At 43.5% G+C, this 15411-nt stretch overlaps 1 protein-coding gene and 1 non-coding gene across 2 annotated transcripts in view; one reads left to right on the forward strand and one right to left on the reverse strand.

Moving 5' to 3' along the window:
- Patj (PATJ crumbs cell polarity complex component) overlaps positions 1–4819 on the forward strand; it is a 331415-nt gene extending 326596 nt beyond the window's left edge. Inside the window, exon 45 of the mRNA XM_026407227.2 lies at positions 2549–4819. Coding sequence (XP_026263012.2) covers positions 2549–2695 — 147 coding nt within the window. The 3' untranslated portion in view covers positions 2696–4819. The remainder of the gene's footprint in view (positions 1–2548) is intronic.
- Trnaa-agc (transfer RNA alanine (anticodon AGC)) lies at positions 2317–2389 on the reverse strand. Its single transcript has one exon. It is a non-coding gene; the product is annotated as a tRNA-Ala (tRNA).
- Positions 4820–15411: the final 10592 nt, after the last annotated feature.

Here is a 15411-nt window from a genome sequence, read left to right on the forward strand (position 1 = left end):
TGCTTCTGAACCACACTGGGCAGCTGCAGATATCCCCATCTGTTTCATCCTGCTGGGGTGCCTGTTAAGAAGGCATATTATTATTATTCCCAAACACACACTGTTGAACTGCAGGTGGGTGAAAGTGGAGAGAGAAGGCAGCTCAGAAACATTGTGGATAACAGTGACACTCCACCTGCTGACACCTACAGTAGTTAAATCACACACTGACCATCCTACCCCTAAGACATGCTTAACACTGCAGGAGGCATGACCATTCTTCTTATGTGGTCATTGTGAAACTTTGCTTTTGAAAGAGTCAGCTGTAAAGGTGGTGGGTTGGCTACAGAGTGAGCTCGGCCCCCCAAGATTTGGCAAGTCCTGCCACCCACCTTCTCCTCCATGGAGGCCCTCCAGGGTGTTCCTCATCACCGGCTCACTGTGGCCACATCAGCCATGGTCCAGAGACAGGGCTAGTTAGTCCAAAGTGAGTGCATCAGACTGTTCCCACTGTACCTATCTGCATGTTCACAGAGGCCAGTGGGACAGGAAGCCAGATCACCATGAAATGAAATAGCTGTGTGTTGCTGGTATGCTTTTAAAAGCAACCGCCATCGATAGGACAAGACTAGTGGGTTTAATGAATGGATTGAAGCTCACACAGGATGACCTTTTCAGAGAGCCCCACAGGCAGTGGCACATCTGTAATCCCAGCAACTCAGGAGGCTGAGGCAGGAGGAGCACAAGTTCCAGGTCAGCATGGGCAACTTAGCAAGGCCCTGTCTCAAAATAAAAAATAAAAAGGACTGGGGATGTAGGTCAGTGGTGGAGCGCCCTGGGTACCGCCCCCCCCCCCCCCAAAAAAAAAAATGAGGCCTAGGGATAACTCAGTGGTGGAGCACTTGCCTAGCATGCAAGAGGGCCTGGGTTTGATCTCTTGTGCCAAAAAAAAAAAATTTTTTCTTTCCTTTTTTTGTTACACTAAACCAATATGTCTGAATTTTAAAGTTTTCTATAGAGAATTAAACCAAAAACTAGCAAAAGAAAAAATTTTTCCCCATGGTCACCCAGGCTGACATTGGGTTTATGATCATCCTGCCTCAGCTTCTTTAGTTCTCGGCAGACACAACATCTTTGTTGGTATGTGGTGCTGAGGATCGAACCCGGGCCGCACGCATGCCAGGCATGGGCGCACTACCGCTGAGCCACATCTCCAGCCCCTCAGCTTCTTAAATAGCTAGAATTATGGGTTCATCTGGCTCCCCCAAAGTAATTTTGAATTGTCTAGTAATTCTGATTTTATTCCCTGAAGTCACGCACGTATGGGATCCTGTCTTTACTTTAATGCCACTGACACTTTACTTTCTTAAAGAATTTGAATAAATCTGCAAATTATTTAATTTTGGTATTCCTCTACCCTAGTGTAGACCTGGTTTGAATATTCTTTATTGTACAATTCATACAAGAATTTTCTACCCTTTTTGTTGTTTAGAAGTTCTAGGAAATTGCCTGAGCACCACTGGCCCTCCATGCAGCCGTGGAGCACAAGAGCCTCCTGGCTCAGTTTCTGATGGACTCTGGCCAGGGCTCGGTGCCTGTGGCCCTTGTTTCCCCAGCACTTTGGCCTCCAGTAGAGGACTTTTGGCCCTGATTTTCAAGGAACTTTAACAGTTATCCCAACAGATAGAGAAAGCGTCCTATAAATTATTTTCTAGGTCGTTTATTCCCTTACTCTAATGCAGAACATTTCTAGTAATATCACAGCATTTTCAGATACTCAGTTTTAGAATGAAAAAAAAAAAATCCATGTTTCACTTTCTTTGTTCTTTGTTCCATTTTGAAGAGCCAAGCATGACTGATATGTAATAAAAGTAGTCATTTGAAAACCTATTTAGATGATCAAATATGAAGTTGAAGCTTTTGAATAGATTACAAAGTTTTACAGATGCCACACTTTTATATCTATAACAGCTTTATTGAGGTATAATTCACATACCATGCAATTCACCCATTTAAAGGCTACACTTGCTTTTGACAGATGACAGTTCTGATGGCTTAATAATGCAATGGGAACCTTACATGAAGATGGTATTGGCAATAAGACTAACACCAGACTCAATTTTATCTGCCTTCTCTTGTATATTACGTTTCCATGAATATGACATGATATGACATCCAATCACATTTAATGCTGAGTATTGAAATAAGGTTCTACCTCTATTAAAGGGAATGTAAGTGTCAGTACATTTCTATTGGTATGTTATTTAGATGATTCATAGCTACAGTTTCTATACACCCACTATTATTCAAACAATATATCCTACATTTCTCTTTTTCTGGTGGTACTGGGGATTGAACCCAGGGCCTTGTGCATGCTAGGCAAGCACTCTACCAATTGAGCTATATTCCCAGCCCCCATTTTTCTTAATTTAAAATATTGCCTAGAAAAAAACCAAAACTTTAGTTTTTTAAGTTACTCCTTCACACAGACACAAGTTAGAGGTTTTAATATTAATGTAATATTAAACCATTTCACTCTGGATTAAACTGGAATGTTTCTTGTTTGTAGGGAGCAGCTGCAGATGACGGCCGATTAAAGCGAGGTGATCAGATTTTAGCTGTTAATGGTGAGACCCTGGAAGGTGTCACTCATGAGCAAGCTGTCGCCATTCTAAAACACCAGAGAGGGACTGTAACCTTAACTGTGCTGTCGTGAGCCACAGGCCCTGATCACAAGACAGACCCTGTTGTTTAGAATATCCATAGGAAGACGAAGTTCAGGGTGAAGATAAAAGGCCACCTCAAGTAAAATTTACAATGTTCTTACCATCTCGTTCTCTCTGCTCAGGAGACAGGCTGAGGTTCCAAGTGATTTTTCCCAAACCAACAGTCATCTGCCTGATTTTTCCCAGCTTCTGTCACCTCTGGTTAAGTTAATTTCACCTCTGGTGAAGTTAATTTCTAAAGTCTGAATGAACAAGTCTTTTCTGTTTTGCCTGTAACATCAATGTTTGCCAATTAGAAGTAACTGGTTCTGATTATATTTGCTGAAATTGGAGTTAACAGCCTCCTGTTCCTTACCCCTTCTCTCCCCCCGCCCTGTTCAGACAGATGCCTAATAGCAGCTCAGATCTCATGTGATGAACAGAAGCAAATGCTAAGCCACTTGTCATCTCACTCATGATTTACTTGTGCCAATTGTCTCTTCAAGTAAGCCAGCAAACATTAGCAGTGAAATTAATTCCCCCATGACAAAAGACCCATATTCTCCAAAGGGAAATTACTGTACTCTCTTCTGGATGACTTATAGTCAACTAAGTCTCAAATTCATTTCTCTGGGTGAAACTTTACATGTTAGTCATTGGTGATTTTGATGAGTCAATTTGCAGACTGTAATCTCCTAAAGATTCTGAAAGGCTTTCTAATTGCTTTCTGAGCTACAAAAGTGCACACCACTGAGCAAGTGCTCCTTCTTGACAAGAACAATTAACCTCCATGTTCTGAGTTCTAACAATGCTAACAGGTTCTAGTCTGTGAAGTTCGTCTGGAGTTAATGGTGTCTCAGGAAGCATCATCCACACCCCTCAGTCTTCACATGAGGAGGTAGAAGCCCCAGAGGTCACCAAGCTTTGCCTCAAGTCAGATGAGCTCTGGGCGGCCTTGGCCTTGTGCAAAGGACAATGACTAGTTGGATTATCCTCCCTTTACCTCCATACCAGCCCACACAACAGCACAGACTGTAGGAACTAGGTGGAACTACATGCTTCGTCATTAATAACTGAGCAAACAAAGTGAGCCTAGGAACCAGCAGGAGAAAACGCCTGGCTGATGTTTCCCGGCCCCCAGGGTGCCTCTCTTTTGTTGAAGTTTGATATGCAAAGAAAGCAACTACAGCAGAAAATATAATCCCTATAATGTTGATTATGGGCCTTCTTGTTGACATATTAGCAGGAAAAGGGCGAAGATGCTTCTTAATGAATGTTCTAAGGTCTTCTATAAAAACTTACCATGAAGGATAAGTATCAGAGTCAATAATAGAAGTAGTTCAGCACTATTTAACTATAAGACAATGCTGCAAATTGTTCACAGTAATTACCAAAATTTAGTGGGCTTTAATTTAAAATCTTATTTAATAAAATATAGATTTTGCTGGGTGCCATGGTGCATACCTGTAATCCCAGCCACTTGGGGGGCTGAGGCAGGAGGATGGCAAGTTTGAGGCCAGCCTCACCAACTTAGTGAGACCCTATCTCAAAATTAAAAAAAAAAAAAAAGGATTGGGATGTAGCTCAGTGGTAGAGCACCCTGGGTTCAATTCCCAATACCACAAAAATAAGTATAGATTTTAATTGAAAATTATCTTTGAGTAGGTGTAATCACAAAGTGCATTAACTCTTGTTGGAATACTTTGTGGCTATTCCAAAGTATAGAGTGCCTAAATTTTCTGTTGAAAATGTATTTCATGACTGGTATTGAGTTTTTCAAGATGATACACAGCTTTTCAAATTTCTCATATATCCAGGATCTCACCTTCCAATGCATGAGAAGCCATCAGCCTCAGAATGTTCTGTTTTAACCATGTCTGTAAGAACACCTCAGGCAGCCAAAGTGAAGTGAAGCCCAATGACACTTGAAAATGCACCTTAGATAGATACATATGCACATGATTCTTTTTAAATGTAATTCTGCTTAATTTTGATGGAATAGCCATTAAATAAACATTTTTAAATAATCCGTGGTTGTTGTGTTTCTTTACATGTTATCCTTTGGGGTCACACTATTGAAAGCCTCTTCAAGGAATTGTGATACTTGTTGCTGTTGTAACTTGGCGGAACTAGTCCTTCTCATACCTGGTTATGCCTCTGTTTGCATCACTAATAAATAATTGCCTTCCCAAAAAGTTTTACTTGTATTGTTCTGTTTTGGTTTGGTTTTGTATCAGAACCTGCTGACAAGGTGAGAGGATAGGAAGATGAAATTTATAAAAGTATTGGTCTTAGAGCCACATATGTTGTTCCAGCCTCATCATTTGGATCATTTAACTATAGTGATGATATCACTGATTGGAGTTAGAAAATAAAACTGCTAAATTCATGTGTGAGATGTTTCTAAAGATTCTAAATAAATGTAGTTGACTAAGGAGCAGAATCTTTTTATAGGTGAAAAACTTTGTGCATCTGATTTTGTGTTTTCTTCAGTTTTTTGTTTCCTAAAAGAAAAAAAAAAAGAACTTAAATTTCCACAGGGTTTTTCAGTGCCCTATTAAAATCTAGAATCCACTAATAGTGTCCCATGTATTTCCTGCTTTAGAATAGGTGCTTTACGAAGGAGCCCGTGCAGGAGTTCAGAGGTCAGGTCTTGGCCTCACACTGCCTGAGTTTGAATCCCCACATACTAGGTATATGACCTTGTCCGTGTCATTTCATCACCTTGTGCTTCAGTTTCTTCAATTAGAAGCAGGTGGGGGCAAGCACTGTAATGATTAAAATCCATGTGGAACCTTAGTGCTATACCTGGCTCATAGTAAATGTCATGTAAGTATTAGCAAAAGCGTATCATTAATGAAGGTGACCTGAAAATAGTCACTTAGTTGGCAATTGGTGGTTTTAATCAGTGATTACCCTTTCTTTCGTTCTTTCTTTCTTTTTTCTTTTTCTTTCTTTTTTTTTTGTTTGTTTTGTTTTTTCATAGTACTAAGGGCTGAACCCAGGGCCTTTCTCATGCTAGACAAACACTCTACCACTGAGCTATATCCCCAGCCCTGGTATTGACCATTTAAATTTATGTATGTTTTGCTAGTGAGAATGTGAAGAAAGGGGAACTCTTCTACATTTTTGGTGGGAATGTAAATTAATACAACCATTATGACTAATTCTGACAATCTTTGGTCTGCTTCTATTGTTTGATTTCTGTTGGTTTTATTTTCTGATTATGGATTGACCTTACTTTTCTTCTTTGCATGCCTGGTATTTTCCTGCTGAGTGCCAGGCATTGCAAAATGTATATTGTAGGCTGCTATAATTATATTGTATTCCTTTAAATAGCATCAGACTCTTCTTACATGCAGTTAAGTTACTTGCAATCAGTTTGGTCCTTTCAAGTTTTTGCTTTAAAGCTTTCTTATGTTGGCTCTAGTGTAGCCTTTAATTTAGGGTAAAGTTTGGGCTGGGATGTTATCTCAGTGGTAAAGCACTTCCTAGCAGGTGCCAGGTCCTGGGTTCAATCCCTAGCACTGCAAAAATAAAATATAAAAATTAATGATTTAGGGCTAGTCTTGCTCCACTATTAAGGCACTATCCTGAGACTTTTCCCCAATCCAGGCATAGTATGAGGTCTTTCCAGGAGGAATAGGCTGATAGCTATCCAGGACTTGTTTCTTGGTGGTTTTTTACTGGCCTTGAGGAATTTCTTCTCATACATGTTCAGATGAGTATCCAACAAAGAGCAGATCTCCACAGCTCCTCTCTGTGGGTAGCTTCCTCCTGTCTAGTACTCTTGCCTTAGAAAATCAAGCCACTGTCAAGATTCGTGATATTTATGTGAGATAGCAGGGATTACAATGATAATACACATGCTATAGTAAAGCATGAGCATTTTCAAAGATGTTGAGGCATGAGGAAGTTTTTAGAGGTCAAAGGGGAGAAATTTGCAACAACTACTAGATACAAATTTCATTATTGGTCATGGAGACCTGAGCTGGAATTGGCATCAGCTCATTGATGGAGGTTACTGGGCAAGTGTTCTATCAAGAGCATCTTATCTGAATGTTAAACTTCGTTACAGAAATCTGTGTATACGCGCAAGGGGTGTGAAGCACGGAGTGTGTATAGAACAGAAAGGAATTTTCTGTGGATCTTCAGAAAGTGTTTATCTCAGAAAGGCAAGCTAGAATTGTCCCGCTTCACAATTTAACAACGCTAGTTTTGTTTGAGAGTCCCAAGAAAAATTTCATCTTGGTAGCTGGGTGCAGTAGCACATGCCTGTAATCCCAGCACCTAGGGAGTCTGAGACAGGAGAATCATGAGTTTGAAGCCAGCCTCAGCAACAGCAAGGTGCTAAGCAGCTCAGTGAGACCCTGTCTCTAAATAAACTACAAAATAGGGCTGGGGATGTGCCTCAGTGGTGGAGTACCCCTGACTTCAATCCATGTCACCTCCCCTGCCCACCCCCAAAAAAAAGATGAATGTAGGGCTTTTTTACCATCCAACTTCAATTTTCTTTTGAGTTGCTAGCCTACATACCCCATGTTTACTGTAATCATGCTAATGTGAATGGAAGTTTGAGTGATTAAATATATGAAAAGTCCATTCACTGCAAAGAATCATTTTGCAAGGCAGTTACATTGGGTCTAGAGAACAAAATTATTCAAGAAATTCTCCAACTGGTGGTGACAGCACATGCCTGTAAGTCCAGTGGCTCTGGAGGTAGGAGGATCCTGAGTTTAAAACCAGCCTCAGCATCTAACCAACTTACAGAGACCCTGTGTCGAAATAAAATACAAGGGCTGGGGATGTGGCTCCAGCGGTAGTGCGCTCGCCTGGCATGCGTGCGGCCCGGGTTCGATCCCCAGCACCACATACCAACAAAGATGTTGTGTCCGCCGAGAACTAAAAAAAAAATAAAAAATAAATAAATAAATAAAATAAAATACAAAAAAAAAAGGCTGGGGATGTGGCTCAGTGCATAAGCAACTTGGGTTCAATCTCTGGTAAGAAGAAGGAGGAGGAGGAGGAGGAAAGAAGAAGAAGAAATTTTCCACATATTTAGGTGTTTAGGTTCAAGGAGGAGGAGGAATTCTCCACATATTTAGGTATTTAGTTTCATTTTAGAATCCATGAGCCTTAAGCTGCTCTTTCTTGAAAACACCAACCTTCGAAAGACACTGGCAAATGGTTTCTTTTTGCCCTACTCACCTGCCATGCCCTTCCTGCTGCAGGTTGCTGGATTCCAATAAGAAAGTCATCCTCAGTCCCTGCCTGGAGTAAGTCAGTTGCATCAGCAAAGGCGTGGAAAGACTGGAGGTTCTGGAGAGTGGACATGGGATACTCCTGTAAGGCCAGCGAGAGGATAAAATCTCTTCTAGGTCCCCCTGGATAGCCGTGTGTGGAAGCTGCTGTGGCCAGAAGACCCAGAGAAAAGAGCGCATCTCTCAGCGGGATCCAGCCGCCATCACTAGGATGCAGGGAGACACTGGGACATGGGAGAGTGGTTCTCCAAACACCTCCTTTTCTTATACCATTGTTTTTTAAACTTTCTAAACAACTGAAACTTTTTGCACCGTTTTTCTCCACCAATTTTATAGCTTATTTATACTTAGATATTAAAGTCAACCAGAATAGTAAGACTATGTGTAGGGGGAGGAGAGCGAATTTGATATAGGGTCTTACTAAGTGGACTAAGTTGCTTAGTTCCTCACTAAGTTGCTGAGGCCGCAATTGAACTTGCGATCCTCATGTCTCTGCCTCCCAAATCACTGGTATTACAGATATGGGCCACTGCAACTGGCCAAACTACTCTTTTTGTTCTATTGAGGCCTTAAACTGGTTGGAGAAGGACCATCTACATTATGGAAGGCAATAGAAATCCATTGATTTAAAGGAAAATCTCATCCAAAAACACCCTCCAAGTTGACACATCAAATTAACTCTCCCACAACATCATGGAACCTTGAGCAGACCCCCTTAGGAATGGTCTTGCCTTAGGTAAGCATGGAAGTCTTGTATATTCTTATATTCAACACCCATTCAATCCCTGCCCCCTCTAGTATCCACAGCTGTTGGGCAGCCCTGATCACTGCTTCTACCTCCCCAGAAGCCCAGAGCAGATAGCTGAAGACCTGTCCCTCCACCCAGGGATCCTATATACCCTTAGATACTAATCAGGTGGCTTCTCAGGCACTTGGGGCAATGTCCAAACACAGCATAGTTGTGGGGCCCTCCATGATTTCATTTCCATGGAAATCTCCAGCAGTAGATTAACTCTTATCTCACAAAATACATGCCAGGACAAGCTGAGCTCTCTCACCACAGGCCTTTTTGAGCACTATCCCTGAGCACTGACAACAGTTCTCCAGGCATAGCATGGACCACCATCATAGTGTCATTGGGAGACAGGTACATGTATGCCCTACTTTGGAACAACTGGGTCAGAACCTCTAGAATGGGAACTGGAAAGGAGAGGGAGAGGGAGGCAGCATACACATGTAATAAAAGTACACTGAGAGGAGAAAGGAATAGCCCGGATCCCTGGCTGTAAAGAGAGGCTTCTCGACAGCCCCTGCCACCAAGCCTCATGATGTTGGCGACCCCCCCCAACCAGGTCGTTAACAGACAAGTGTCAACAGGTGTTCTGATGATCACCTAAGTTTGAGGACATTAGGCCCTCATTGCCCTTTCTACTTCCAGTCTGTGGCCTTTCACAATTTCCAGGTTCTTTTTGAGAAATGCCAGTGGACATCAATTATAGAAGCAGATAGGAACACAGGTAAACCCTAGTCATGGCCTTCCTAGCGGAGGTATGTTACCCTGGAGAGCAAGCATCACATTGAGTCTGCAACTATATCAACATTTATTAGCAGCAGGAACAACATACAGCCCCCACCTATCCAGAAAGCCCAGCAAGCTACCCACACTGTTTGTTTAAGGCAGATGGTTTTTGATATTTTTTTCCTCCAGTACTGGGTATTGAACCCAGGAGCCCATGTATGCTAAGCAAGATCTCTACCACTGAGCTAAACCCCCAGACCTTTTTTTTTCTTTTCTTTCTTTTTTTTTTTTTTTTGAGATAGGGTGTCACTAAGTTGTTTAGGTTGACCTTGAACTTGTGATCCTCTTGCTTCAGCTTTCAAGTAGCTGGTGCCTGGCAGGACAGTGATTCATAGCCTCTGCTATGCATTAAAATCACCTGGGGTATTTTAAATTCCCATGCCCAGACTACAACCCAGACTACTCAAATGGGATCTAGAGAGAGGAAGAGATACAGAATTTTTGTTTTGTTTTCTTTGAAGCTCCTCAGAGGATTCTCAGGTGCAGCCAGAGTTGGAAATAACTGTTTTAGAGCCTCCCACAAACATTTGGCTTAAAGGCTTCAGTCCCAGGCAATTACAATAATATTTTCTATCCAATCAGGTATGGGGAGGGGGCTTTTGAGAGAAGACATGCAGAACTGAGGGTGCCAGTTCAAGCATCTTCACAGGGTAGAGTGGAGTCCAGACAGGGGCCACAAATCCCCACAAACTTCTTCAAGGACCTCCAGCTGGGGTGTCATCTCCAGCTGAAACCAGAGTGACTTCATATGGCCGCGCGGGGTCGCAGGAGAGGCGCTGTGATTCTGGGTCTCTGGAATCTAACCCTCCAGCTGGAGAACAAAAGTGCTTTTAGCCCAGTCCTCAAAAGGGGGGGGAGAGGGAGGGCAGCACACACGTGTAGTAAAAGAACTCAGAGAAGAGAAAGGAATGGCCCTGGAGCCCTGGCTGTAAAGAGAGCCTTCTCCTCCGCCCCTGCCGCCAAGCCTCCTCCTCCCCCAGCCAGGCCATTAACAGACAGTACAGGAAGGTGGACATGGAAAGGAAAGTGATCACAACACTCAAGTGACCAAGAGGTCTTTATTGCAGCAGTGCAAAAGAGGAGAAAGAGAGAGAAGCGAAGCGAGAGAAGAAAGAGCAAGGGAGAGCTAAAGCAAGAGAGGGAGACAGAGCAAGAGAGAGAGAGAGAGAGCAAGAGCAAGAGAGAGAGAGAGAGCAAGAGAGAGGGGCCCTGCAGGAGGGAGTTTTTATAGCCCAAATCTAATGGGGTCTCTGGGTCTGCAAGCTGCATTGTTGGCACAAGGGGGGTTAAGTGTTCAGCCTTGAGCGGGGGCTTGAGCATTTGGACTTGAAGCAAACAGGTGATAAAGAACTAGACAGAGGGGGTTTGAGTGGCCCGGTCACCCTGCAGCTAACTTTGTTTGGCATGCCCTGCAGACAACTTAGTTCAGCCTGTCCTGCACCTAACAGACATGATCTTCATACTTGTGGGACTTTGTTCCTGCCTCGGACCGAGATCCATTGCTTTCCAGTCTGCATTTTTTCCATTAGCCATTTGGGTCTGTTTGGCCCTTGACACTGAGCAGTAAGGTATAAACGTGAGGCTTCAGGGCTTGGGCATGGATTTCAGTCCTCAGGTGTCCCCAACCCCACGCTTCTCCTGTCCCCTTCCAAGACCTGAAAGAACTTTTTATTTTATTGTGTATTTAAAGCACTAAGTGCAGTTGTAGGTGGACTGAGGAGGAGGAGGAGGAGGAGAGGGAGAGAAGGAAGAGGAGGAGGAGAGGAGGAGAGGGAGAAAGAGAAGAAGACTGGGATGTAGCTCATTGGTAAAATGCCCCAGAATACGATCCCCAATATTAACAATTGAACAGTAATTAAAAGTAATCTTTAAAATCAAGAGACTCCTGTGGGGCGCGGTGGGGCATGGCTGTAATCCCAGAGACTCCACAGGTTGAGAAAGGAGAATCAGGAGTTCAAAGCCAGTCTTAGCAACAGCCAGGCACCAAACAGCTCTGTGAGACCCTGCCTCTAAAACACAAAATAGGGCTGGGGACTTGGCTCAGTGGCCGTGTGCCCCTGAGTTCAATCCCCAGTACCACCACCACCCAACCCACCCCACCCCACCAAAAAAAAAAAAAGTAGAGACTTAATTCCCGGTTTGATGGCCCATGCCTATAATCTCACAGTTTGGGAGACTGAGGAGGTAGGATCACAACTTCTAGGCCAGCCTCAGCAACTTAGTGAGGCCATGAGCAACTTGGCAAAAGACCCTGTCTCAGAATAAAAAGGTCTGGGGATGTGGTTCAGTGGTAAAGTGTCCCTGGGTTCAATTCCCAGTACTCCCCGCTACAAAAACTAAAAACATATAGGAGGTACAACACAATTTTTTCATGCCTTAAGTAATTTATTAAAGGTTGACTGTGTCAACTTCAAGAGATATAAGATCATTTCCTGGGCTCAACTTGCTGAGTCATCTGTGGAGGCAGATGGGAAACAGGGATTGCAGGAGAGGAAGACAGTGCTATTAGAGAGGAGGCTGGAATACAAAGAAGTAGGGCTAGGGAGCAATACAAATGGAGCAAGGGTCAGGGGAGCCACCTGCAGAGGCTGCAGAGCAGTAGGAGTTAACCAGGTGGCCAGAGAAGTGATGGGGGTGTGCTTCCACATGGTGTCCCTGGAAAAGAGCAGCATTGGAGAAGAGCAGGTTCCACAAACCACCCAAAGTCATATGTGCCTCCAGCATGAGATGTGAGAAGTGGGTCCTCATGAGGAGCCTGCAGTTCACCCCTGCAGCATGACGGGGTCACTGAGGTGTCTTCATGTGAGGAGTTTCAGTAAGATTTTTCCTTTAAAGCAATAAAGGTTTGGCCTTCATAGCATTGTTTTGTTGTTGTTTTGGGATGGTTATTCATGGATTGATTTTGGTGCTAGGAGTTAAACCCAAGGTCATGGGCATGATAGGCGAGCCTTCTACCACTCTACCTCTGATCTAAACCCTCAGCCTTTGTGGTATCATTTTTTTCTCAGAGTGTGTTCCATAAGCAGTTCCCATTAGGATCCTGGATAGGGGCAGGTGCACATTTAGACATCAGAACCTCGCCTGGTGTGATGGCCCACTCCTGTAATTCCAGCAACTCAGGAAGCAAAGGCAGGAGGATTGCAGGTTCAGGCCAGGCTCAGCAAATTATAGGGAACTTGTCTCAAAATAAATAAATTAAAAGGGAGGTGCAGCTCAGTGGTAGAGTTCCCTGGGTTTTATCCAGAACCAACACGTAGAATCTGCATTTTAACCTACTTCCTCAGGTGATTCTTCATTGACAATGCACGCACACGTGCGCGCGCACACACACACACACACACACACACACACACACACACACACCAAATTACAAAGAACCTCAAATTTAGTAACTGGAAAAGCAGAGGAAATCCTGCATCTAATAATTGAAGAACCTGAAGTCTACAGAAAATGTCACATCATCATGACCAGAAGATGGCGTAGATTTTCCATTTACCTGATTTCATGTATGGCTATAAAGATGGAAATCTTGTTCAAAAGACATTGCTTGATGGCTGGGGATGTGGCTCAAGCGGTAGCGCGCTCGCCTGGCATGCGTGCGGCCCGGGTTCCATCCTCAGCACCACATACAAACAAAGATGTTGTGTCCGCCGAGAACTAAAAAATAAATATTAAGAATTCTCTCTCTCTCTCTCTCTCTCTCTCTCTCTCTCTCTCTCTCTCTCTCTCCTCTCTCATTAAAAAAAAAAAAAAAGACATTGCTTGATCTCCCTGCCTAAATCCAGCAGAGGGCCCCCCCAGAAATTGTGATGACAGAGAAGAAACCGGAAAGACTGTGCCTGTTTGGGTGGGATGTGCTGGGGATTCAACTCAGGTCTACCTGAGTGCTAAACACATATCCTGCCCCTGAGCTGCACCCCAGCCCCAGAAACATTTTTCGTAACAGGTGGGAACAGCCATTCATCTCCACAGAAGCCTCTTGTTTAGAGAAAGATTACCTCTAAGGACCTGTCCTCTAGGCTAGAATAGTACCAAGCCCCCAAAGGAAATCTCTGATCTCGTTCTATTTGGGCTGCAGAGTCAGGGTGAGAAGAGGTGGGCTCTGTAGAATTCCTGGCCTCCAGCTCTGGAAAAAGAAGAGGCTTCTAGACCCAGGACAAGTGCAGATGGCTCCACAGGGTCCCCAGTGATCCACCCCACCAGTTTTTCCTAGTTCCTAATTGAGTCCTGGCATCCATAGGGCTGCAAGCAGAGCCACCACCTTGGCACCAATGCTGAGGAAGAGGTTAGTAGTTGTGGGTGTGCAGCAGCCATATCTGTGCAAAATGCCTTGTTCCTCTACACTCAGCACCCTCTTTTGTGTGTGTGTGTGTGTGTGTGTGTGTGTGTGTGTAGCTAGAAATCAAACCCATGGCCTTGTTCATGTGAGGCAAGCACTTGACCAGCTGAGCTATATCCCCAGAACTTTTTGTTTTGTTTGTTTGTTTATTTGGTACTAGGGATTGAAGCCAGGGGCACTTAACCAATGAGCTACATCCCCAGCCCTTTTCTTTATATTTCATTTTGAGACAGGATCTGGCTAAATTGCTGAGGCTGACCTTGAATTCACAATCCTCCCACTTCAGGCTTCTGAACTGCTGGGATTACAGGTGTGGACCAGTGCACCTGGCTCAGAGCCCTCTGATGAATTCCCAAAACTCTTATCCGGATTTCCCTGCAAACTGGGCCAATAGCCTCCTCTGCCGTTCCGTGTTGCTGTTGCAGTTGCTCACCTTTATCTTTCCTTTGCTTTCTTCCTTTAAGTACTGGGGATTGAGCCCAGAATGTTCTACCACTGAACTACATCTTCAGCCTTTCTTATTTTTTATTTTGAGACAGTCTAGTCTCACTAAGTTGCCAAGGGTTTTCAGAGGTTGCCCACACTGGCCTTGAACTTGTGATCTTTCTGCCTCTGCCTCCTCAGTTGCTAGGATTATAGGTATATGGCACCAAACTCAGTTTCAAAAATATTCTTTATCATAACTTTTAGTTTCAAAGGATATAATTTTCTAGTGTTTTTGTCATGAACACACTTTAATGTATTTTTTTTTAGTCAAAGACAGATTTAGTCCAGTGGATTTCTGGGAAATTTTCATCATATAACCCACCCAGTGGACGGACATATCAGAAAAACCCTACTTTCTGTGGGGAAAGGCTGGGCTTCATATTTCAGTGAAATAATAATGTATGTACATCCTGGGCACATCTATCTCACTTCTGATTCTAAGTCCAGGGGAAATGTGAGAGTCCAGAATATGCCACCCCAAATTAGGAAAGACTCTTAAACTGAAGGCAATTAAGAAAAACTGGGGTTGTGGCTCAGTGGTAGAGCACTCGCCTAGCATGTGCAAGGCCCTGGGTTCCATCCTCAGCACCACATAAAAATAAATAAATAAAATAAAGGTATTGTGTCCAACTACAACTCAAAAATAAATATTAAAATAAAAGAAAAGAAAAAAGCAGAAGTGGGAGGCTCCTCACTTATCTGCTTACAAACAGAACATAGATTTAAAAAGACAAATATATCTACCCCACCTGGCTGCCCCCACCTGTTTGCACCAGGCAGAACAAAGGTTAACTTGCTGTGCACAATTTAGGACTCTTGCTGGCCTGGAGACAGTACCCAGGACTAGGTTAATAAGCTTTATTAACTAGCTGTTATCTACCAGTCATCCGCTGTCACCTGCACAGACATACAGAGTTGCTGCCTCTCTAGACTGAAAGCCTTTTTGTTGTTGTCTTCTCATGGTTAAAAATGTACTGTTCTTGGGGCTGGAGTTGTGGCTCAGTGGCAGAATGCCTAGCATGACCAAGGCCCTGGGTTCCATCCTCAGCTCCACATATAAAT

Source organism: Urocitellus parryii, chromosome 11 (genome assembly GCF_045843805.1).
Source record: "Urocitellus parryii isolate mUroPar1 chromosome 11, mUroPar1.hap1, whole genome shotgun sequence".
Taxonomy (NCBI): Eukaryota; Metazoa; Chordata; class Mammalia; order Rodentia; family Sciuridae; genus Urocitellus; species Urocitellus parryii.